This window comes from Conger conger, chromosome 13 (genome assembly GCF_963514075.1).
Source record: "Conger conger chromosome 13, fConCon1.1, whole genome shotgun sequence".
Taxonomy (NCBI): domain Eukaryota; kingdom Metazoa; phylum Chordata; class Actinopteri; order Anguilliformes; family Congridae; genus Conger; species Conger conger.
This window is the reverse complement of record NC_083772.1, coordinates 28,063,687-28,088,473: the sequence shown is the minus strand read 5'-3', so window position 1 is coordinate 28,088,473 and position 24,787 is coordinate 28,063,687. Positions and strand designations below refer to the sequence as shown.

General features: G+C 39.7%; 2 protein-coding genes across 2 annotated transcripts; both read left to right on the top strand.

Moving 5' to 3' along the window:
• Positions 1–1,729: 1,729 nt before the first annotated feature.
• On the top strand, positions 1,730–9,880 carry LOC133107502 (extracellular calcium-sensing receptor-like). Its single transcript, XM_061216489.1, has 6 exons — positions 1,730–1,956; positions 2,260–2,557; positions 2,642–3,481; positions 5,053–5,274; positions 7,406–7,529; positions 8,985–9,880. The coding sequence occupies exons 1-6, from the start codon at positions 1,730–1,732 to the stop codon at positions 9,878–9,880; spliced, it is 2,607 nt and encodes an 868-aa protein (XP_061072473.1).
• A 5,686-nt stretch (positions 9,881–15,566) lies between these two features.
• LOC133107501 (extracellular calcium-sensing receptor-like) lies at positions 15,567–23,023 on the top strand. Its single transcript, XM_061216487.1, has 6 exons — positions 15,567–15,793; positions 16,085–16,382; positions 16,469–17,308; positions 19,131–19,349; positions 20,908–21,031; positions 22,128–23,023. The coding sequence occupies exons 1-6, from the start codon at positions 15,567–15,569 to the stop codon at positions 23,021–23,023; spliced, it is 2,604 nt and encodes an 867-aa protein (XP_061072471.1).
• Positions 23,024–24,787: the final 1,764 nt, after the last annotated feature.

The window sequence follows — 24,787 nt, the reverse complement described above, 5'->3', positions numbered from 1 at the left end:
CAATTAGAGAATTTAGACTGCAGGTAAAAAGATAAAAGGGCTGTGCCCTCTCAGGATTGATGAACCCCATCTCTATTTAAAAGACCAGGCCTTTCTCGAGAACGATCGGCAGTTATCAATAAAACCTGCATTATTTCCTGCACCCCAGTGTGATTTTCTTTGCTAACAAGCACACTGACTCAAAATTACTTTTTGTGACCTCCTCAGTCAAACGTCATTAGTCATTAGTACTAGTGTGAATAATAATGTGGAAAATTCATGTTTGCCTTTATCCAGGACTTTCAAATTGGCCTCGATGTAGGTAGATTGAGTGCCAGGAATGCCACATACCATGGCTGCTGGTTTATTAGAGACTCTGATGCCTCAGACTATTGAATCACCTATAATCAAAGCTTTGTCTGATTTTCGATTTCCTTTCCTCCACCGGTTTATGGGGAGTGGGATTAAAGGGAAGCAAGGACTTTGAGGACATGAAATAGAACTAACACGAGCATAGGGATGAGCAGAAAATGAAATACTTCTAATGTCTCAATGCTGTAAGGTTTATTTAAGTCAGGGGTGTCAATCAGCTGCCAATTAAGGCCAATTAAGGCCTTGAGAAAAAGGCGTGTGGATACTTTAACCAATCAATGACTTGACTGAACCCAGAACACCCCAAAAACCAGCAGACATTACGGCCTTCCAGGACTGGAGTTTGACACCTGTGGTCTAAGTGCTTAGGATTTCCGTGTATTGTTACCCTCTGTGCACACCATAGTCTGTCAGTTCAGTCACTTCATTAATTTGATTCACCTGATTCCTGATTGTTGCCCCACACCTGATTGTTATTTCCCTCTTGTTACCAGCGTATTTAAACCCTTCTGTTTGTTGAAATGTCTAACTCGTTGCCAGACTTCTGCCTTTAGATTTACCGGTCTGTCTTGTTTTGAACCGTAGTGTATCGACCCATTTTGGCTTTTCGACTTCTGTCTTTGGATTCTGTTTTGTCCCCTGGTTATCAACCCCTTGCCTGTGACTACAACGTTTTGGATTATCCTTGCTGTTTCTGTTTGTTAGTGTATTCACCCTCTGCCTGGAAACTGCTTATCCCCTGCTGATTCCGTTTGCCTGCTATCGACCTCCACCTATTTAACCTGACAAATTTATAATCAAGACGCTGAACTGAAAGATACTCCTTGGTCTTGCTATTGGGACTGTTGTTCTGCATTCCTGATACAATGCAATCTTTTCCGCTAGACGGGCATGAGAAATGCATTTACTGCATATAAAAAGTCATGACCAAACATGTTGCACTCTGACCACAGGACAGGGAGAGAAATTAGAGAGCACAGAGAAGCAGTCGTGATAGTTTCCGTAAGTAAATAAAAGCCGGTGTAAACTGGATTAATTGAGCGATACTCATCAGTGTTTTCTGGCTGTATAAGGGAGAACTTTCCTTGTTCTTCCAACTTCATGAAGAAGTTCAAAGAATCCACAAACTTGGGAAAAGTTAGGATTCTATTTTCTGAAAAAATGAGCCCAAACACAGCACAGTACGATGCAACTGAATTAGAATGCCAAACAGGAACTGTAATTGGAACAGGAAGCCCCAGTCATGTTAACAACACAGCCCTAGCAGAATTAAATGCCCCAATGGGAAAATTAACTCATTACCACCTGACTCTACGTCCTCATTCCTGTGGGTTTCTATATAACCGACATCTCAGTGCTGAGCGAACCTCAAGCTATGATGGCGTTCAGCACTACTGAGGTCCTCAAAATGTTGCTGTTCCTTCTGGCAGCTACAAACAACATCATCACAACTCAAACCAAGTGTATATTTCAAGGAGAAGAAGATGATCATAGTTTGTATGAAGAAGGAGATGTTGTTTTGGGAGGTTTATTCCCACTGCATGCTAATCAAATATCAACTTCACAATCCTATAAGAAGAAACCTCAACCACTGAGTTACAAGTCGTAAGTTATATATTTCAGTGTGTTTGTGTAGTTTAGTAATGTGTGGTGATTTATTCTAAGATTATATTTTTCAAATCATTTAATTACCTATCATCACCTGTGCAACCTTGCAATTACCTGTGCAATTACCCTTGAAACAATCTGATTGTTTTTGCATTATGAAGACATTTCAAACCAATCATTTGAAATCAAAGTAATCACTTCAGAGGTTGTAGTTTTATGATTCACAACACAGGAATTGCAATACATGCCTTTGGTACTACTCTGCTACCTTAATGTTCTTAGAAGTTGAATTTGCCTCAGTTTTAGTGCTAGAGCCCTACAGTGGATGCGAACAATGTCTTTTGCTGTCTGGGAAATAAATCAACGCCAGGATCTACTTCCTTTTCTTAAACTGGGATACCATATTCGAGACAGTTGTGATGACATTCCAGCTTCATTGCAAAGTTCTCTCATTCTTGTGAATGGGCAGCCTGAGCAGAACACAAACTACAGCTGTGTAGGGCTGCGCAGACCTGTTGCACCTGTTTTAATTGGAGATGCAGGTTCAGGAGCGACAATGTCCCTTCTCAGGACTTTAGGGTCCTTTCAGATTCCAATGGTGAGCTTTCTTCACACTCTACAAACAATTATTTCCTCTGAAGGCCATTTTTGTTAAGCCTTATTAAATTAAAATGTCTTTCAGGTGAGCTACTTTGCCTCTTGCAGTTGTCTTAGCAATCGAAAAGAGTTCCCTACATTCATGAGGACAATGCCAAGTGACTCCTTCCAGATAAAAGCTATAACTAAGCTTATCAGGCACTTCAACTGGACATGGGTGGGGGTGATAGGGGCAGATTCTGATTATGCTCGTTTTGCTGTACAACTTTTCCTGGAGGAATCTGCCAGAATTGGTGTGTGTGCAGCTTATGTTCACTTCTATCCCCAATCCATGCCAAAGGACTCCATCATCAAGCTGATACACAATATTAAAAGATCTTCAGCGAAGGTGATCCTGAGTTTTTCTGGGGAGCCAGATTTGCACACAATTTTAAGAGAGTGGAAACGTCAAAATGTCGCAAGGGTACAGTGGATTGCCAGTGAAGCTTGGTCTACAGGCAATTCTCTGTGGAATGATTATCACGATCTGTTGATCGGAACGTTGGGGTTTGGGATACGCAGGGCTGAAATCCCAGGCCTGAAATCCTTTCTGACCAGGTTGAAATCCTCAGATGCACTTGGGTCTGCTCTCCTTGCAGAGTTTTGGGAGGAAACATTTGACTGTAAACTGAACAGGTCCTTAAACACACATGTACATGGCAATAAAAGTGCCACCCTCAGTAGAAAGCCTTGCACTGGGCTGGAGAACCTGGAAGATGTGCACTCAGTATATTCAGATGTTTCCCAGCTCAGAGTGTCCTACAATGTGTACAAGGCTGTGTACCTTATTGCACATTCACTGCACAACATGAGGACCTGTGTAAAAGGAAATGGCCCATTTGGCAATGGGCAATGTGCTGACCCTAAAGACTTCCTCCCATGGCAGGTGGGTCTGTGTGTTTCTTGTACTGTATTGGAGCACGTAAATTCTGAGAAATTAAATTTTAACTAAACTATTGAAAAAAACAAGTTCATTCATATTATTTTAAATGTTAGTATATATTGTCACCACATTGTTTCCATGCAATTCCCTACTTTTCACACAAAATCTCAATGTAAAATAGGTTATGTTTTTAAGATTTTTGAAATCATTTCATCAGCTCTGATCTTTATTGCTCTAGAAACCTTTTGTGTTGTGTTCCCCACGTCACTGACAAGTAGCATCATTTTCTTTATGAATTAAAAGGGTTGACTCACGAAGCATGTCATAGTGGTAAGAATGTCTGGAAGTATTTATTAAAGATATCTGCTAGTTTTCAAGTGTTTCCCAAAACAATCGCATTACATGAAATTAACATCCATGGACTAGTCATGATAAAGTATTTTGTCATGTTAAATAACTTTATTCTGATTGAGGTCAAATTACTTAGTTTAAGGTTCTGTTCCACTGAAAAAATCCAGTGAAAAATCCATGTACCCTTTTCTGTTTACGGCTGCAGATGATCCCTTATCTATTCAACTTTCAGGATAATATCACATTTTGAATTATTATGTCATGTGTATGGTGTAATTAGTACAATTATATTCCATTTCTGTCTTTGGAGTAAATTTTCTCAAAACCTGATTTTGGATGATATGACAGGACCAATTATTTTGTTGCTTAAGCTTTTGTGGTGGGTACAGCATCACAAATCTCATTGTTAGATCCTGAAATTTTTATTCATGAAAAATCCCAAGTTTCTAGAAATGTTCTTTTTTTTTTTTTTTTAAGACTTGGTTATAAAAAAAATGGCTGAAAACCATCTTCAAACATGTCTTATTTAGAATCTGAAGGAATTATAACAATATCGTACTTGCCACAAAAATGTTCGAATTTCTTATGCAAATGAGCAAATTTACATGTTTTATTAGAATTTATCTTTCCAAGTACATAGCTCATGATATTTGAAGTATGTACCTCTCAAATGATTTGGAAGACCAACGATGCATTTTCGGTGGAACATAACATTAATCCAATTACCTAAATCTGTAGAAATCTGTCCAAACTGGTATTTCCTCTATCCTAGCACAAATGTATGTTTTCAAGACATTACTTTTTGGGAAAGTGATCTTAGGTTCTACTGCTTCTGCAAGTTAAATTTTTGTTGATTAAAAATGATATTAAAAACTGCTTCAGTAAATTGGTGGACTGTCTAGTTCGACTTAATGTCCTTTTGATTCTTTCTTGCAAACTCATGAAGAAAATCTTTTTTTTTAAAACACATGCCATTTTCAAGATTTGTCTAAAATTATATTGAGCATTTTAAAGACACATCGTTGTCTTTAAACTCAATACCCGTGCATCTGAAATATAGCGCTGCATAGTGGTGGTAATGCTTGGGTATGAGGTCTAGAAACATTTGTGGTTATTTGCACAAATTGCAATCTGTTTTTGTCATTATGATTGAAATTTTGGAGGTGAGACATACCAGTAAACTGTCTCCCCTTTGCTCAGTGTGTTTTCCTTGCTTTGTGCAGCTTTTTCACTACATGAAACAGACCAGGTTCACAATACTCGGAGAGGAAGTCAGCTTCAATGAAAACGGGGATCCTATTGCCTCATATGACCTTGTCAACTGGCACCAGGGCCATGATGGCTCACTACAGTTGGTGAAGGTGGGGTTTTATGATGCCTCTCTGGGCAGAGAAAAGGACCTCTTCATAAATGAATCGGCTATTCAGTTTCAAGGAGGCCAACAGGTTTGTCATTTTCCTCTGCTGATAAGGTTCTCTGTCTTCTATCTGGTCCCTCATCTCTTGGATGACTGTATTTGGAAATATGAATTTGGTAAATGTTGGCATATAGCAGACTGCTTTGTAGACATAAGAATGGCAATTTATACACACATACACACCTTCCTAATTTGTCTCACATTCGTTACATTTTCTTTCACAAAACCAGGGGTGGAACAAGTTCCTAGAAATTATACTTAAGTTAAAGTTTGGTTACTATGTAAAAATGCAATCAATTCAGAGTATCTAGCTAAAAATAAACACAAGTGAAAGTAAAAATAGTTTTAACTGTAGGGATATACAATGCTGAAATTAATGGACAGAGGGCACGTTTTTTATTGCATTGAAATTACGTGAATGTTATTTTAGATTACATCAGTGTCACATGCTGTGATGCACCCCTGAGAGGATAGATGAGCTGGACATAGGGGGGTTATTGACAGTCCGGATTGCAGCGGTGTTTTATTCAGTTTTCACAGGAGCGGGGAAGAATGTAGCCAGGGTGCATTCAGCCTTCCCAGGAGAGGAACTCGGCACAAGCGTTTGCAGATCCCAGCCAATGGATTACCCAGAAATGGAATGGCTGGAGAGCCAGATAACACTTTGGCGTTGTTGTCTTTCATCCAGTGTTGTCTTTCGCCACTGGAGCAGGGCGTGGTGCGAATAGAGAACAAAGTGTTTTCCCAGGAGGTAGTAACGTACTGCCCATTTTATTAGGAGACGTTCCTTCTTGATGGTACTATATCAACCCACCCTGGGGCTTAGATTGTGGCTGAGGAAGTGGACCGGTTGCTCCTCCCCCTGTACCTCCTGGGACAACACTGCAGGCATCAGTCTGCAGGAGAAAAGGGCAGTGTACTTGCTTACAAACCACGTGTTACTTCGCCCTAGAAATGAATGAAAAAAATGGAAGAAATTGCGGTATTCTGAGCAAGGCAAGATGCCAGCTATTGGCTGTACAGTGTATATACTGTGAGGGACAATGGCCAGTCATGACAAATTGACCTACTGACTGGCAATTATTTTGCAATGAGTCAAAATAAGTTTTATGAAAACCCAAATAAGTTAATTTGATCAGTGTATTTTGAGTCTGCTTGAATGTCATTTTGAATCTGCTTCAACAAAAAAACGATGTTGGCTTTGTGTCAAAAATGAAGCAGCGAGGAAATTGACCTTTTTCTCAAAAGACAAAAAATGGATATACACTCAATGAGCACTTTATTAGGAACATGTACACCTACACTTATTCATGCAATTATCTTATCAGCCAATCACGTGGCAACAGTGCAATCTGTAAAATCATGCAGATATGGGACAGGAGTTTCAGATAATGTTAGATAACATCAACCATCAGAATGGAGAAGAAATTTGATCAAAGAGACTTTGACTGTGGAATGATTGTTGGATTGTTAGTATCGCAGAAACGGCTGATATCCTGGGATTTTCAAGCACAACAGTCTCTAGAGTTTGCAGAGAATGGTGCGGAAAAAAAAAACCGCCTTGTTAATGAGGGAGGTCAGAGGAGAACGGCCAGACTGGTCAAAGCTGACAGGAAAGTGACAGAAACGCAAATAACCATGGATTACAATATTGGTATGCAGAAGAGCATCTCTGAACACATAACGCATCAAACAAAGTGGATAGGCTACTGCAGCAGAAGACCAATAAGTCCAAAGAATATGTCTAATAAATACCTAATAAAGTGCTCACTGAGTGTATGGGTAGCCACAAACATGGATGTTTGTAAATAGGGGGGGGGGGATTAGCGGCTTAGGAGAACAGCATTTTTTCTCCATTGTTAACCTCATGTGCACCTCACGTATGTTTGACTTTGATTGATTTTACAATGTTATGGAGCATCAATGACAAGTTTTGTTTTTTTAAATGGATATATAGCGTTTTCCAATTAAATTTTAATATTGAGTGTAACTCACTTCTCTTGGGTGGTTAGCCAGTGTATAACTACATTTTGTTGGTCTGTGTGTACACCTGTATCAGGGCCTAAAACACAGCAGTTAGTGTACTGTCTGCCCTGTATGTGTGTTTTATGTTGCCTGTGTGCTATAACCGTATTTGTGTGGATGGCATACCCCTTCAGGCAACACTATCAATGTGCAGTGAAAGCTGCCTACCAGGTTCCAGGAAGGCCACTCGCAAGGGACAGCCAATCTGCTGTTATGACTGTATACCTTGTGCTGAAGGGGAGATCAGCAATGAAATCGGTAATTACATATCTGACAACTGTGCAGTTGCATCTTCTGAAATAATATTCATGAATATTAAAGGAATGAGTTCACAAAGGACTAAAATTAAAGTGAATGGATTTGAAGGTGCAGCCCACTCTGCTGCTTCAAGGAGTCGGGGAAATGGGGCGACCAGCGCCCATTAGCTGCCTTGGGTGTCGTCTGTGCTGGCAGTTTGTTGTCACAGACACTGACTCCGGGTGCTGCTGTTTATAAAAAACATTACATTACCCCTGGCTTCCTTTGCCATAAGGTGATGCTCAGAAATGATCAGATAAAACTTGTAAAAAGTATCAGTCCCTTGTTACCGGCTCAAAGTAACAAAGAAATGGCAGGAGAGACTTCACAACTGTTTCACGCTTAAGGTTTATTTACGTGAAAAAAGCATATGTATTTCAAAATGATCTCAAACACCAAACAGAACAAAAGACAAAGCAAAGCTCTCGCCGCTTCTCTGGAAGGCCGGGCCCACTTTATGTCCTCAGCTGCGCTGGCACATCCCATCCAGGAACACACGGGACCAGGCCTACAAGACATGAGAACAGAATTAAGCAACATAATGCAGAATAAGGCTGAGAGGCCCAAGTGGCCGTAACACCCTGCATATAATGAAGTTGCAAACCACCAACCAACCCTACTGTATGCTGACCACAAAACCAATTTCCAGACTGCCAAACTCAAGTGAAGAAATACAGCTTACAGCAAATATACCTTACAGAAGCTGTCTTATTTACACAAGGTATTATGTGTATTTGAAATAAACATGTGGGAAGTTCTCTCTTTTTAACATTGGGTGGCCTGTAGCGTAGTGGTTAAGGTAAATGACTGGGACACACAAGGTCGGTGGTTCTAATCCCGGTGTAGCCACAATGAGATCCGCACAGCCGTTGGGCCCTTGAGCAAGGCCCTTAACCCTGCATTGCTCTAGGAGAGGATTGTCTCCTGCTTAATCTAATCAACTGTACATCGCTCTGGATAAGAGCGTCTGCCAAATGCCAATAATGTAATGTAATGATACCTTGTGTAAATAAGACAGATGCTGTCGGAGATGCTGTCGGAGTTGCTGTCAGGTGTATTTCTTCACTTTGAAGGAGGTAGGCTGCTGACTCCGATAGCTTAGCATGAAGTCTTGAAGCCTAACATGTTATGCTAACATGGACATTGAGCCAGTGAATGCACAAAAATCAAAATGTAATTGAACATCTCGTCTAAGTCTGGGTAAGTTGGAAAAAAGGTTTATTTCCCAAAATGTTGGTGTTTTCCTTTCAAATGTAGCAATCCCCATACAATGAAATACTTGAATACACATCAACAATATTATATTCTAAAACATCAATCACATAAGGTGCATCTTATGAGACAAGAAATATTTGTAAATACTGAAAAACTGTGATTTGTTATGTTACTATTTTTTTTTCTTTCTCTTGTTGGCAGATTCTGTAGAGTGCAGAAGATGCTCTGTGGAGACTTGGCCCAACCAAGGCAGAGATGAGTGCATTCCCAAAGTCATAGAGTTCCTGTCCTATTATGAATCAATGGGATTTATTCTCTGTGTTGTCGCAGCTGTTGGAGCCTGTACCACTACTGTGGTCTCTGTGGTTCTTGTTGCCCACAGAAAAACTCCAGTAATCCGTGGCAACAACATGGAACTGAGCTTTCTATTGCTGCTATTCTTGGGTATTTGCTTCTTGATCGGGCTGACATTTATCGGTGAGCCCACAGACTGGTTCTGTATGATCCGATACACTGCTTTTGGAATCAGCTTTGCTCTCTGCATCTCTTGCATTCTTGCTAAAACTGTGGTGGTCTTGATGGCTTTCAGGGCCACACTGCCTGGCACCAATGTCATGAGATTGTTTGGGCCAATCCACCAGAGAGCCAGTGTTCTCCTGTGCACCTCTGTGCAGGTTGTTATCTGCCTGGTTTGGCTAACCACAAAACCACCCTTTGCTGCCTACAATACCAAATACCAGACTGCCAAGATCATTGTAGAGTGTGCTGTGGGATCAGAGGTGGGATTCTGGTGTGTGCTTGGTTACATTGGGTTCTTAGCATGCTTATGTTTTGTCATGGCATTTCTCGCCAGGAAACTGCCCGACAATTTCAATGAAGCAAAGTTTATCACTTTCAGCATGCTGATATTTTTTGCTGTTTGGATCACCTTCATCCCTGTATATGTGAGCACATCAGGAAAGTACACTGTAGCTGTCCACATCTTTGCAATCCTCACCTCTACTTTTGGCCTCTTGATCTGTATATTTGCCCCAAAGGTCTATATTGTCCTATTGAGACCTGAGAAAAACACCAGAAAACATATGATGAAAAAGTAAAATAATATTTTTTTTTAAACAACAGAATGTTAATTATTGAAAAAAAACATGTATAAGTATCTTAGGTAGGTATTCAGGGCTGTCCATGTTGTTTGAAGCACTACAGGAGTAATTCTTGAAATACTAGCTTATATCTCAAACATAATTGCCATTCCTGAAGTGAATTAACGAGCAGTTAATTTTTTTTCAGGGATACTTTCAATGTTTAATGAATGAATAAGTGTTGCCCTCCATTGTCATGTTATTTTAGAAATGGATATGCATGCTACAAAGATTGCATATCCCAAAACAAATGTGATGCAATGCGGTAAATGGGGCATCATAATATCTCTAAAATAAATAGTTTGATCTGAAACTAGAAGATCAAAGCTACAAAATGAGGTATTGCTTGTTGGGATTGACTAATCTGTTTTGGAGATACAGTCCCCTCCAAAAGTATTGGAACAGCAAGGCCAATTCTTTTGTTTTTGCAGTATACTGAAGACATTTGGGGTTGAGATAAAATGATAAATATGAGAGTATTTAAGTAAATGATAGTAAATAACACTTCATATTTGGTAGCGTATGCAATGACCCATTGACATCACAATTGTTGATTTTCCAGGCTTTTACTGCAGCCTCTTTCAGTTGTTGTTTATTTCAGGGTTGCATGAATGGATTCCTCTGGAATGGACACATTTCTCCGTAAATTGACAGACATAATGTTTTTGTATACTTCTGAATTCATCCTGTGACATGCAGGTTAGGCAGATTGGAGAGTATAAATTGCCCCCAGGTATGTGTGTGTGTGTGTGTGTGTGTGTGTGTGTGTGTGTGTGTGTGTGTGTGTGTGTGTGTGTGTGTGTGTGTGTGTGTGTGTGTGTGTGTGTGTGTGTGTGTGTGTGTGTGTGTGTGTGTGTGTGTGTGTGTGTGTGTGTGTGTGTGTGTGTGTGTGTGTGTGTGTGTGCCCTGCGATGGACTGGCGACCTGTCCAGGGTGTATTCCTGCCTTTCGCCCAATGTATGCTGGGATAGGCTCCAGCCCCCCTGCGACCCTGTTCAGGATAAGCGGGTTAAGATAATGGATGGATGGATGGATGGCATTTCAAGTACATCTTTTGACATCAAATTCAGTTGTCTTCAGTGCATAGCAAAAGAAAAGGAATTGACCTTGCTGTTCAAATACTTTTACAGGGGACTGTATGGCTTGTTAAAGTATGTGTGACATAAGAGGTTTTGAGAAATTCATCTTTCAATTTGTCCTCATTTAGAATTTACTTAGGTGTTTTAATCATTTCTCATTTAAATGCGGTTAAAGTGCATACTGTTAGATTTTAATGAAGGGCATTTTATACAGCAGTGTTTATACACAGTCCCCCCATTTCAGGGCACCATAATGTTTGGGACACAGCAATGCTATGTAAATTAAAGTAATCATGTTTAGTTTCTTGTTGCATATCCTTTGCATGCCATGACTTCCTGATGTCTGTGACCTATCAATATCATCAGAGTCTGGATACTTCATTTTCAGGTTATCCTACAAGCGATACTAAAAGTCTTTGCATTTGAATGGATTTGAAGGTGCAGCCCACTCTGCTGCTTCAAGGAGTCAGGAAACGGGGCGACCAGTGCCCATTAGCTGCCTTGGGTGTCGTCTGTGCTGGCAGTTTGTTGTCACAGACACTGACTCCAGGTGCTGCTTCCTCTGTTACACTGGTGTCCAAGTGAGTGTCCTGCTGGCATTGGGCTTGGACATACAGGCAGCTGCATTCCGACTTTTGGGAAACATAGCATGACAGGCCAATTCTCCGATCACGGATAATGAATCCAATTACTCGTACAACACTCGTATTCGGAAAAAGGCAATGCTCATTTCAAGTACTCGTCTGAAATTAATGCTCTGCTCACCCCTAATAAGTAGGCTTAGCCAACAAGTCTAAATGTTTGCTATAAAGAGGGCGTAGCCTGCTTAACCATCATTTATATGGCTGGCCTCTCTTTCCATTACATGTACATTTATTGCTTTAGCCTATTAGAAGATTTGGGGCACGGTGTAGCCTACTTCGGAAACAGCACATCTTCAAAGACTGAGCCAATTTTTTGGTGTGGCTTACAGAAAACATAACAAACAATAAGGGTGAGTTCAAGTTTACACTGGCAAACACCATGGTATAGGAGTGGCAAGGCATGTGGCTGATGTGCTTCATTTGTTTATGAGTTTTCCTTTTTGCCTCATGTTAAATATCAGAGGTTGACTTTTTTCCCAGTTGGAAGACGGTAATTTGATCATTCCGATATGACGTGCATGCAGCATTAGGCTTCGTTGCTATAGCTGACCTCTCTTTACATTACATTTACTGCTTTATTAGAAGATTTGAAGCATGGCCACATAACCACTCTGTTTCAGGCTTGTGACACCTCCTCCTGGCTCTCTGCAAGGACAGGGAAAACGTATAGGCTATTGCCCTCCGGTGGGATTCCAGACAGCGACATCTCTCCTATAATTTATCAATGTGTTCCTCCAGCCCTGTACTTTCCTTCCCACAGTGAAGCCTGGAAGCCAGCAGCTTGTAGAACTAGTAAACTAACTGCAGTGGGTTTAGCAAACTAGCAAGCTTAATAACATAGATACAGATACATTTAATAAAAATACATTAAAGAAAAGCTGCCTGCAAAGTAATGTTATGTAGCTACACATAATCAGTGGTTGGCAGAGCTGAAACTGTTGCCTTCCAGGCTTCACTATGGGAAGGAAAGTACCACTTTTTGTCTCCCGTTTAATGTCAAACCATTTTCTTTTTACCTGCTACATAGTCCGTGTTACTATATATAAATGCCAACCATTTACTTAAGAGTTTACAACAGCTAGGCTATATGTTGGCAGGCTTTAGTCTTCCCCAGCTCTGACAATTCATTGCTTACACTACACAATACAATCTTTTTTTGACTTGTATTTCCATTAACAGAATGTCAATCTTTGCTTCAGAGAATCTTTTTTCAGAGAATCTCTTTTAATAGACACATAACATTAATAGTTAAAAAACTTTTTAAATTAGATGAATAAGACCACTGCAAATTCTTAATCTTTACTCATTAATATGTGAGATTCGCTTGCCGTGAATTCCGGTCCATCTCATTCAAATTGACACAAGGTTGTAAGGCGGAAATGATTAAACATTCTCACATGAACAATGAGTGGGTAAGGTTGTATTCCTCTGGTAGTCGGGTCATAAAGTCGGCAAACTCGTCGCGACAGGGGTGACATTCTTTACGGCACGGGCAGGTTTCCTGCAGGGCCCCAGGCATTATTCTCTTGAACTTTCCCAGTAATTACTCTCTCCCTCTCACATCTCTATCATTCCTCAGTCACTGAAATATGCATAGAGCATTGGATTTCTCCCGATAAAGCCAGTTTAGATAATATTCAATATTCATCCCTGACCAAATCCCCCCGCCTGAGATGGTATGGCTCTAAATTCAAATTGGTTATAGACGCCAGGTGGTTTATTGTGGACCCATTTTTATGATCGGGATCAAAGGCCTGGTTTGTGATTTTAGGGAGAGGGAACCAAGCAATCTGGGAGACTGTACTCAGACTCCCATGCACATAGTGTTTGTAGATTTTGTTGTGGTGTCTGTAGCCAGACCCCCATGCACCTAGCGTATGTAGCCTTAGTTACCAGGAATGACTTTTAAGACTCTGCAATTTGGTTTGTATTGTAATACTTTTAGATTTTGACTATTTAGATTTAATTTGTAATTTAAATGTGATTAACTAAGTGACCTACCTGGTCAAATAAATTGTTAAAACTTGATCTTTGTGGTTTCACTTACTGAACACTCACTGTTACACAGGGAATGGGTGGTTACCCCCTGCAGTTGGTAGAGATATTTCCCAAACCTCTCACAGGCCCAGACACTCGCCAAACACTTATATTTAATACTTAATACGTCCTATTTGCGCGTATCTGGTTTCTGCATCAGTCAACCTCCTGGAGCAGTATGCTACTGGCTTCCAGTCTTCTCCGTGGAGTTGCAGTAGCACACCACCAATCCCGTACATACTTTAACAACTCATATCTACAAAATGGTTTGGCCAATCCAAACAACTGATACCTAATTTTGTAGCTCTGATCTTCTAGTTTCGTTAGAAGTTTCCAATGGGAAATTTGGATCTGGAATGTGATACGCCATTTTACGTGTTGCTTCACAATTGTAAATGCAATGTGATAAGAAAATGGACAGACAAAATAGGATTATTAGTGTCAACACCAAAGCTTAGGACTAATTATAAAGTATGTCCGTGATAATAACTGAGTCTAAAATATTAATGAATGCAGATGTAAAAGAATCATCTATATTCTCAATGTGTACATTAAAGTCCCCTAACATCACCACTTTGTCATAGTGTATAACTAAGTGAGAGAGAAATTCTGAAAATTCATGGATAAAAAGCCAGAGTAAGGGCCAGGAGGCCTACTGACTGTAACCAGGGCAGTAGGTTGGGGGAAAGGCAGGCACCACCAGCATTCATGAATGAATTAAGTGATTTGGCTGAGACAGGGATTTTGAGTATTTATGACATTCATTTAAAGTCTGTTTTCAGCCAGGTTTCAGTGAGATATAGTACATCAAGACAATAGTCGAAGATTACTTTGATCACAAGTGTGTTTTGTTTTTATATTAACCAACTTTTCGTGGTAAAATGGGGTTCATCCAGCCCTCTCGGGACCCGATCTCTTTTTAAAAGACCAGGCCTTCGCCAGAACGATCGGCAGTTATTAATAAAACTCACGTTATTCCATGCACACCAGTCTGATAACCAACAATTCAGGGATGATAATCTGCTATAGATTTATTCACTACACCATATAAGGTAAGGACCAGAGCACATTAATGACACGCAACATTTTCTTTGCTAACAATGCAGGATTATTTATTATAATTAAAGCTCTCTGATTTCCTTTCCTCCATTGGCTTATCCACACGTGTGGTCAAATAAGTTTGATAGAGGAGTGGGATACGAGGGAATCATGGACTTTGAGAACATGAGAACATGAAATAGAACTAACATTAACACTAGCATCGTGATGAGCAAATTAATCCTCATTATTTCTCATGTTTTGCAGAGTCTCAATGTGAGCTTCCAGTTTTAAGATCTTTTCCGCTAGATGGGCATAAGACATGCATTTATTGCACATAAAATCCCCACAAATAGCGGAAGACTCGTAACAAAACATGATGCACTCCGAGCACAGGATAGGGAGAGAAATTGGAGAACATGGAGAAGCAATCATGGTAGTGTCCTTACGTAAATAAACGCCGGTGTAAACTGGATTAATTGTGTGATACTCATCACTGTCTTCTGGCTGTATAATGGAGAACTTTCCTTGTTCTTCCAACTTCATGAAGAAGTTCAAAGAATCCACAAAATACGGGAAAATATGACAAAACACGATTGAAAAAAATTAGGATTCTATTTTCTGAAAAAATGAGCCCAAATTCAGCACAGCACGATACGACTGAATTTGAATGCCAATCAGGAACCGTTCCAGGAACAGGAAGCCTCAGTCATATTACCAGCACAGCCCTAGCAGAATTAAATGCCCCAATGGGAAAATTAACTCATCACAACCTGACTCTACGTCCTCATTCCTGTGGGTTTCTATATAACAGACAACTCAGTGCTGAGCTAACCTCAAGCTGTGATGGCGTTCAGCACTACTGAGGTCCTCAAAATGTTGCTGTTCCTTCTGGCAGCTACAAACAACATAATCACAACTCAAACAGGGTGTATATTCCAAGGAGAAGAAGACTCTCATAGTTTGTATGAGGAAGGAGATGTTGTGTTGGGAGGTTTATTCCCACTGCATGCTAATCAAATATCAGCTTCACGATCCTATAAGAAGAAACCTCAACCACTGAGTTACAAGTTGTAAGTTATATATTTCAGTGTGTGTAGTTTAGTAATGTGTGGTGATTACTTTAAGATTATATTTTTCTAATAATTTAATTATCTATCATCTCCTTTGCAACTTTGCATTACCCTTGAAAACATATCTAATTGTTTTTCATTATCAAAACATTTTGGAACAAATCACTTTAAATTAATTTAATCACTTCAGAGGTTGTAGTTTTATGATTCACAGTAATGGAATTATAATACATGCCTGTTGGTTCTACTCTGTTACCTTAATATTCTTAGAAGTTCTTGAATTTACCTCAGTTTTAGTGTTAGAGCTCTACAGTGGATGCGAACAATGTCTTTTGCTGTCTGGGAAATAAACCAACGCCAGGATCTACTTCCTTTTCTTAAACTGGGATACCATATTCGAGACAGTTGTGATGACATTCCAGCTTCATTGCGAAGTTCTCTCATTCTTGTGAATGGGCAGCCTGAACAGAACACAAACAACAGCTGTGCAGGGCTGCACAGACCTGTTGCACCTGTTTTAATTGGAGATGCAGCTTCAGGAGTGACAATGTCCCTTCTCAGGACTTTAGGGTCCTTTCAGATTCCAATGGTGAGCTTTCTTCACACTGTCTACAAACAATAATTTCCTCTGAAGGCCATTTTTGTTAAGCCTTATTAAATTAAAATGTCTTTCAGGTGAGCTACTTTGCCTCTTGCAGTTGTCTTAGCAATCGAAAAGAGTTCCCTACATTCATGAGGACAATGCCAAGTGACTCCTTCCAGATAAAAGCTATAACTAAGCTTATCAGGCACTTCAACTGGACATGGGTGGGGGTGATAGGGGCAGATAATGACTATGGTCGTTTTGCTGTACAACTTTTCCTGGAGGAATCTGCCAGAATTGGTGTGTGTGCAGCTTATGTTCACTTCTATCCCCAATCCATGCCAAAGGACTCCATCATCAAGCTGATACACAATATTAAAAGATCTTCAGCTAAGGTGATCCTGAGCTTTTCTTGGGAGCCAGATTTGCACACAATTTTAAGAGAGTGGAAACGTCAAAATGTCGCAAGGGTGCAGTGGATTGCCAGTGAAGCTTGGTCTACAGGCAATTCTCTGTGGAATGATTATCACAATCTGTTGATTGGAACAATGGGGTTTGGGATACGCAGGGCTGAAATCCCAGGCCTGAAATCTTTTCTGACCAGGCTGAAATCCTCGGATGCACTTGGGTCTGCTCTCCTCGCAGAGTTCTGGGAGGAAACATTTGACTGTAAACTGAACAGGTCCTTAAACACACATGTACACGGCAATAAAAGTGCCACCCTCAGTAGAAAGGCGTGCACTGGGCTGGAGAACCTGGAAGATGTGCACTCAGTATATTCAGATGTTTCCCAGCTCAGAGTGTCCTACAATGTGTACAAGGCTGTGTACCTTATTGCACATTCACTGCACAACATGAGAACCTGTGTAAAAGGAAATGGCCCATTTGGCAATGGGGAATGTGCTGACCCTAAAGACTTCCTCCCATGGCAGGTGGGTCTGTGTGTTTCTTGTACTGTATTGGAGCACGTAAATTCAGAGAAATAAAATTTGAACTAAACTATTGAAAAAAAACAAGTTCATTCATATTATTTTAAATGTTAGTATATATTGTCACCACATTGTTTCCAAGCAATTCCCTACTTTTCACACAAAATCTATGATTTTAAAAAGCATTATCAGCTGATCTGTATTGCTCTAGAAATCTTATGTTCCCCAAGTCACTGTTAAGAATTCTTCAAGATATTTGCAAGTTTTCTAGTGTTTCCCAAAACATGTTGCAATACATTAAATGTAAAGTGCCAGGACTAGTTGTGAGATTCCAAGTATTTGTGTGTAATGTTAAATCACTTTCTACTGATTGAGGATAAAACACTTAGTTTAAGGTTCTGTTCCACTGAAAAAAAAAACACATTTCCAGTCACATTTACCATTTTCTGTTTACTGCTGCAAATCATCCCGCATCTATTCAACTTGTAGGATAATATAATGATTACACCATGTGTATGGTGAAATTAGTACAATTATATACCATTTCTCTCGTTGGAGTCAACTTTCTCAAAACCTGATTTTAGATGATATTACAGGTCCAATTATTTTCTTGTCATAAGATTTAGGGGCGGGTACAGCATCACAAATCTCATTATTAGATCTTCAAATGTCTTTATTTTTCTTCATGAAAAATCTGAAATTTAGAGAAAAATAACTATTGGGTACTGGTGATAAAAAAAGAATGGCTCAAAACAATCTTCAAACATGTCTTATTTAGAATCTGAAAGAATTATAACATGGCGGCACGGATCAGTTGGTGCAGTTGGTAGCACTGCTGCCTCAGCAAGGAGGTCCTGGGTTTGAACCCCGGTCGGCGGGGGCCTCTGTGCAGAGTTTGCATGTTCTCCCTGTGTTCGTGTGGGTTTCCTCCCACAGTCCAAAGACATGCAGGTTAGGCTAATTGGAAAGTCTAAATTGCCCGTAGGTATGAGTGAGTGAGTGAATGGTGTGTGTGCCCTGCGATGGACTGGCGACCTGTCCAGGGTGTATTCCTGCCTTTAGCCCAATGTATGCTGGGATAGGCTCCAGCCCCCCTGCAACCCTGTTCAGGATAAGCGGGTTAAGATAATGGATGGATGGATGGATGGATGGATGGAAGAATTATAACAATATCATATCAAATTTGTCATTTCCGCTGTCTTGAATAAAGTATGCAAATTAGCTAATTTACATGTTTGGAATTAATCTTTTAAAGTCATGATAATCTGAAATGATCTGGAAGACCAAAGATGCATTTTTGGTGGAACATAACCTTAATCCATTTACATAAATCTATAGAAATCAGTCTAAACTACTTCACAAATGTGCGTTTCCAGACTGCGTTTTCATTTTTGGGAAAGTGATCTTAGGTTCTACTGCTTCTGCAAGTTTAATTTCTGTTTATTAAAAATGATATTAAAAACTGCTTCAGTAAATTGGTGTACCACCTTGCAGGGACATTGGTGTTTCACTTAATGTCCCTGCAAGCACAACTGATGAAGAGTTAATTGAATTGAATGGTAAATCTTAGAGAAACCTTTTTGGAAAAACACATGCTATTTTCAAGATTTGTCTTGAAATTCTGCATGAAGTATGTTGAACTTTTTCAAGATATGTTGTTGTCAAATATAGGGCTGCATAGTGTTGGTAATCCTAGGGTATGAGGTCAAGAAAAAAAATATTGTACAGTCGTTTGGTTATTTGGTTATCTATTTTTGTTATTAAGATTGAACATACCAATAACATCTCTCCCCGTTGCTCAGTGTGTTCTTCTTGCTATATGCAGCTTTTTCACTACATGAAACAGACCAGGTTCACCATACTTGGAGAGGAGGTCAGCTTCTATGAAAATGGAGATCCGATTGCATCATATGACCTTGTCAACTGGCACCAGGGCCATGATGGCTCACTCCAGTTGGTGAAGGTGGGGTTCTATGATGCCTCACTGGGAGAGAAGGACCTGTTCATAAATGAATCAGCTATTCAGTTTCAAGGAGGCCAACAGGTTTGTCCTTTTCCCTCCCTGATGAGGTGCTCTGTCTTCTAACTGTTCCTCATCTGATCCCTCATCTCTTGGATAACAGCAACATAAGAATGGCAATATATGCACCCACACACACACACCTTCCTAATTTCAGATGTCTCACATTCATTTCATTTTGTTTCACAGAACCAGGGGTGGAAAAAGTACCAAGAAATTATACTACAGTTAAAGTATGGTTACTACGTAAAAATGTACCTCAATTCAGTCAGAGTATCTGGTTAAATATACACACAAGTGAAAGTAAAAAAGTATGCACTTTTAAATGTACTTAAGTATTAAAAAGTAAAAAGTTTTTAATTGCTAGGGATATACAATGCTGAAATTAAGAGAAAGAGGGCACATTTTCTGTTGCATTGAAATTAGTTTATTAATGTTATTTTAGATTACATCAGTGTCACATGCACTAACACACCCCTGAGAGGACAGATGAGCTGGACATAGGGGGGAATATTCAAAGTCCGGATTGCAGCGGTCTTTTTAAGTGTTATGGAACAAGAACCTGTGGTATATCATGGATATTGGCACAGCTAGCAGGGTGGTGTGCCGTTACACCCCCTAGCTGTGCCAATATCCACGATATACCAACCGTCCGATTTACATAAAGCTTACTTCATACAATGGTTACCAAATGTATCTTTCAAAATTTCTCAAAAGAAATACAAGACACATTTAAATGAATGTATTTGTCAGGGAACTATTTTTTATGGTAAATGTATTCTTCCGCTGAACAGTAGTTTATTGGTTTCTATGCAATGGTATTGCGAATGTTAGCGAGCAATAATGTATCCCCACTCCACTATCTAAACAATGGTACTAAGCAATAATGTATGCCCACTGCACTAACGTTAGCTAAGCAACACTATTGCAATAATGTATCCCCACTGCATTAACATTAGCTAGCTTGCTAGTTTACGTTACACCAGACGACAACAGCCAGTTATGACAAGTTAACCTACTTACTGACAATGATTTTTCTATGAAAATAACTTAAAAGAGGCTTTATGAAGACCCAAATATGTTAATTTGAACAGTTTATTTTGAGTCTGCTTGAATGTCATTTTGAATCTGCTTTAACACCAAAACGATGTTGGCTTTGTGTCAGCAAGGGAAGCAGCCAGGAAATGTACCTTTTTCTCAAAACACCAAAAATGGATATATCGGCAGCTTCAAACATGGGGGATCTTCAAGCATTTTTTCCCACAATTTTCTTGTCATGTGCACCTCATGTATATGTTTGACTTTGATTGATTTTACAATCTTATGGGGCATCAATGACAAAAATAAATCAAAAATGTTTTTTTTTTTAAATGGATATATAGTGTTTTGTGGTGAAACTTTTTAAAAATGTAACTCAACTCTCTGGGTTAGTTAGTTGGTGTATATGTACATTTTGTTGGTCTGTGTGTACACCTGTATCAGGGCCTAAAACACAGCAGTTAGTGTACTGCCTGCCCTGTATGTGTGTTTTTTCTTGCCTGTGTGCTATAACCGTATTTGTGTGGATGGCATACCCCTTCAGGCAACACTATCAATGTGCAGTGAAAGCTGCCTACCAGGTTCCAGGAAGGCCACTCGCAAGGGACAGCCAATCTGCTGTTATGACTGTATACCTTGTGCTGAAGGGGAGATCAGCAATGAAATCGGTAATTACATATCTGACAACTCTGCAGTTGCATCTTCTAAAATTATATTCATGAATATTAAAGGAATGAGTTCACAAAGGACTAAAATTAAAGCAGATTAAATGAATAAAAAACATTCCATTACCCCTGGTTTCTTTTGCCATAAGGCAATGCACTTTATCTGATAATACTCAAAAAAGTATCAGTCCCTGCATATAATAAATTTGCAAACCACCAACCAATCCTCGTGTATGCTGCCCACAAAACTACCAGACTGCCAAACTCATTTTGGAGTGTGCTGTGGGGTCAGTGGTAGGATTCTGGTGTGTACCCAGTGACATTGGGTTCTTAGCATGGCATTTCTGGACAGTATTCTCATATTTTTGGCTGTTTTGATCACCTTCATCCCTTCATCAGGAAAGTACACTCTGCCTGTTCACAAAAAGTGCAATTGTGTTCTAGAAAAACCTTTGGAAACTATACCTTTTTTTGACATTTTCATTTCTGTGCATTCACTGGCACTGTATTTGAACTAAACGGGCAGAAGAGTTGTTTTTGGAGAAGAAGGTTTACCTTTTAAACCTACCTTAAGAAGGTGCACGGATCACTGTTATCCAGTGGAAATGGAAGAGGATACATGTGTGTTCAGCGGTTATAGTTCCAACCCTTTTCAGACCGTCTCTCGTTTTAACACGATATCTTGTGTAAATAAGGAAACTTCGGATTTGCTGTAAGGTGTATTTCTTCACTTTGCAGGAGGTTGGCAACTGACCCCAATAGGGTTCAAGTCTTTATGGTTAGCTAACAAGTGATGCTAACACGAAAATTGTGCCCGTGAATGCACAAAAATGAAAATGTAATCGAACATCTCGTCTAAGTGTGGGTGGCTATGCAATGGTATTGTCGGAAAAAACGTATTTCTCCTCAAATTATGCCATTTTCCTTTAAAATGTAGCAATCCCTGCATATTAATCGAACACACAATTAAATACTTGAATACACATCAACAATATTATATTCCTCTAAAACATCAATCAGATAAGGTGCATCTTGTGGGAAAATAAATATTTGTAGATACTGAAAAATTGAGATTTTTTTGTCTTTCTCTTGTTGGCAGATTCTTTAGAGTGCAGAAGATGCTCTGTGGAGACTTGGCCCAACCAAGGCAGAGATGAGTGCATTCCTAAAGTCATAGAGTTCCTGTCCTATCATGAATCAATGGGATTTATTCTCTGTGTTGTTGCAGCTGTTGGAGCCTGTACTACTACTGTGGTCTCTGGGGTGCTTGTTGCCCACAGAAAAACTCCAGTAATCCGTGGCAACAACATGGAACTGAGCTTTCTATTGCTGCTATTCTTGGGTATTTGCTTCTTGATTGGGTTGACATTTATCGGTGAGCCCACAGACTGGTTCTGTATGATCCGATACACTGCTTTTGGAATCAGCTTTGCTCTCTGCATCTCTTGCATTCTTGCTAAAACTGTGGTGGTCTTGATGGCTTTCAGGGCCACACTGCCTGGCACCAATGTCATGAGGTTGTTTGGGCCAATCCACCAGAGAGCCAGTGTTCTCCTGTGCACCTCTGTGCAGGTTGTTATCTGCCTGGTTTGGCTAACCACAAAACCACCCTATGCTGCCCACAATACCAAATACCAGACTGCCAAGATCATTGTAGAGTGTGCTGTGGGATCAGAGGTGGGATTCTGGTGTGTGCTTGGTTACATTGGGTTCTTAGCATGCTTATGTTTTGTCATGGCATTTCTCGCCAGGAAACTGCCCGACAATTTCAATGAAGCAAAGTTTATCACCTTCAGCATGCTGATATTTTTTGCTGTTTGGATCACCTTCATCCCTGTATATGTGAGCACATCAGGAAAGTACACTGTAGCTGTTCACATCTTTGCCATCCTCGCCTCTACTTTTGGCCTCTTGATCTGTATATTTGCCCCAAAGGTCTATATTGTCCTATTGAGACCTGAGAAAAATACCAGAAAACACATGATGAAAAAGTAAAATAATATTTTTAATAATATAATATTTTTAGAATGTTCATTATTGAAAAAAATACATGTATAAGTATCTTATGTAGGTATTTCAGGGCTGAACATGACCAAAATTAATTTCAGTAATGGTGTTTGCAATAGCCTACATTCTCTACACACACAGCTGTGGAAATTGCAAAGTTAGAAATCGTCAGCTGGAAGATCATATGGGTAGGTAAAGCTGAAGTTCCGCTGAATGGCATTTCCAGTATACTGCTAAGTGCTATGTTAGCGGATTTCATCATAGACAGCAACAAGAACAACTTCATATAAGCAAATGAAGCATTAAATTGTTCTTCAAACACAAAATTACATGGCTCCAGACCATCTGCAAATAAACACAATGCAACTTGTCGTTGATCTTTAAAAATGTCTCTAGTTATGAGCGTATGGTCAGATTTGTGTACCAAATGCAACAACAAAGATGATGCTATATATCTTGAGGTGGCCAGTCTCATGGGAAGTACCAACACATTTGTGCGCATGGGGTTTTTACCCCAATTGCGCTTGTCATTGGTTGCAGGTTGCCATAGATTACACAAATGTATCCTATTTCTAATCAAGTTTATAAGTTAGTTTTTTTAAATTGCACGAGTCGGGACAATAAATTAATACAGACACACTGTCGGGGGGAAATGGATGTTGCAATTATGGAAATTTCGTCACAATGAAAGGCTACGCATTATGGGAGGCTAATCTAAAAACGCAGACCATGACTTTTTACAAACTGAAATCCCATCGTATCCAGTATATAGTTTTGAATACAACATACTTTGAATCCAGACTTCAATGTTACATAGTCTTTTTTTTGGAGGGGCAGGGAGGGGTGCATCACAGCAAAAATTGGGGGTGTGCCCCAAATTTATGTCCCCAAATTTTTGATAGCCTCCCTGATGGTATTGCAGGAGGGATAAGTATCTGACCATTAATTCTGACCAAATCCCCAACTCCATTTGCAGAAACCATACTTCACTGTTGCCTGCAGACACTCATTCGTGTACCGCTCTCCAGCCCAGTTTGGCTGTCCCCCGCCCAGTTTTAACCCTCCTACACAGCTGTGATCATTAGCTCCTGTTTGATATAATTGGTTAATCACACACCTGACTATATGCCTACAAAATCCCTGACTTTGTGCAAGTGTACCGAGAAGAATTGATGCTGGTTTGAAGGCAAATGGTGGTCACACCAAATATTGATTTGATTTAGATCTTTCTTCTGTTCACTCACTTTGAATTTTGTTAATTGATAAAAATAAACTATTATCATTTCTATTTTTGAAAGCATTCTTACTTTACAGCATTTTCCCACACCTGCCAAAAACTTTTGCACAGTACTGTAAATTTCTTAATTCTTAACTTTCAAAGTCTGACTACAGTATTAAACAATAAAGGTTGTTGAAGCTCACTGTTCTAATTGGGTCATTGCCTGAATAATGAGCTTAATCTGCCCTACACTTCTGCTTCTTACACTTCTGCTACACTGAAGCAACTCACCCATTATGAAATCTCAATGACCATGGACAAGGGCAGTTTAAAAAAAAATCTGATTTGCCAGCCCCGTGCCACCACGCACATAGTCAGTCTGCTTTTACTAAGATAACGTTTTTACCAAGACACCATCTTTCCCGCTTTACTGCCTTCCAAATGTGCATCAAAAGCGCACCTGTCAGAAGCAACAATCTAATTTGCACGTTATTGGCTGTTTTGTCAGTCAATCTGTTTTTACGAAGACACCG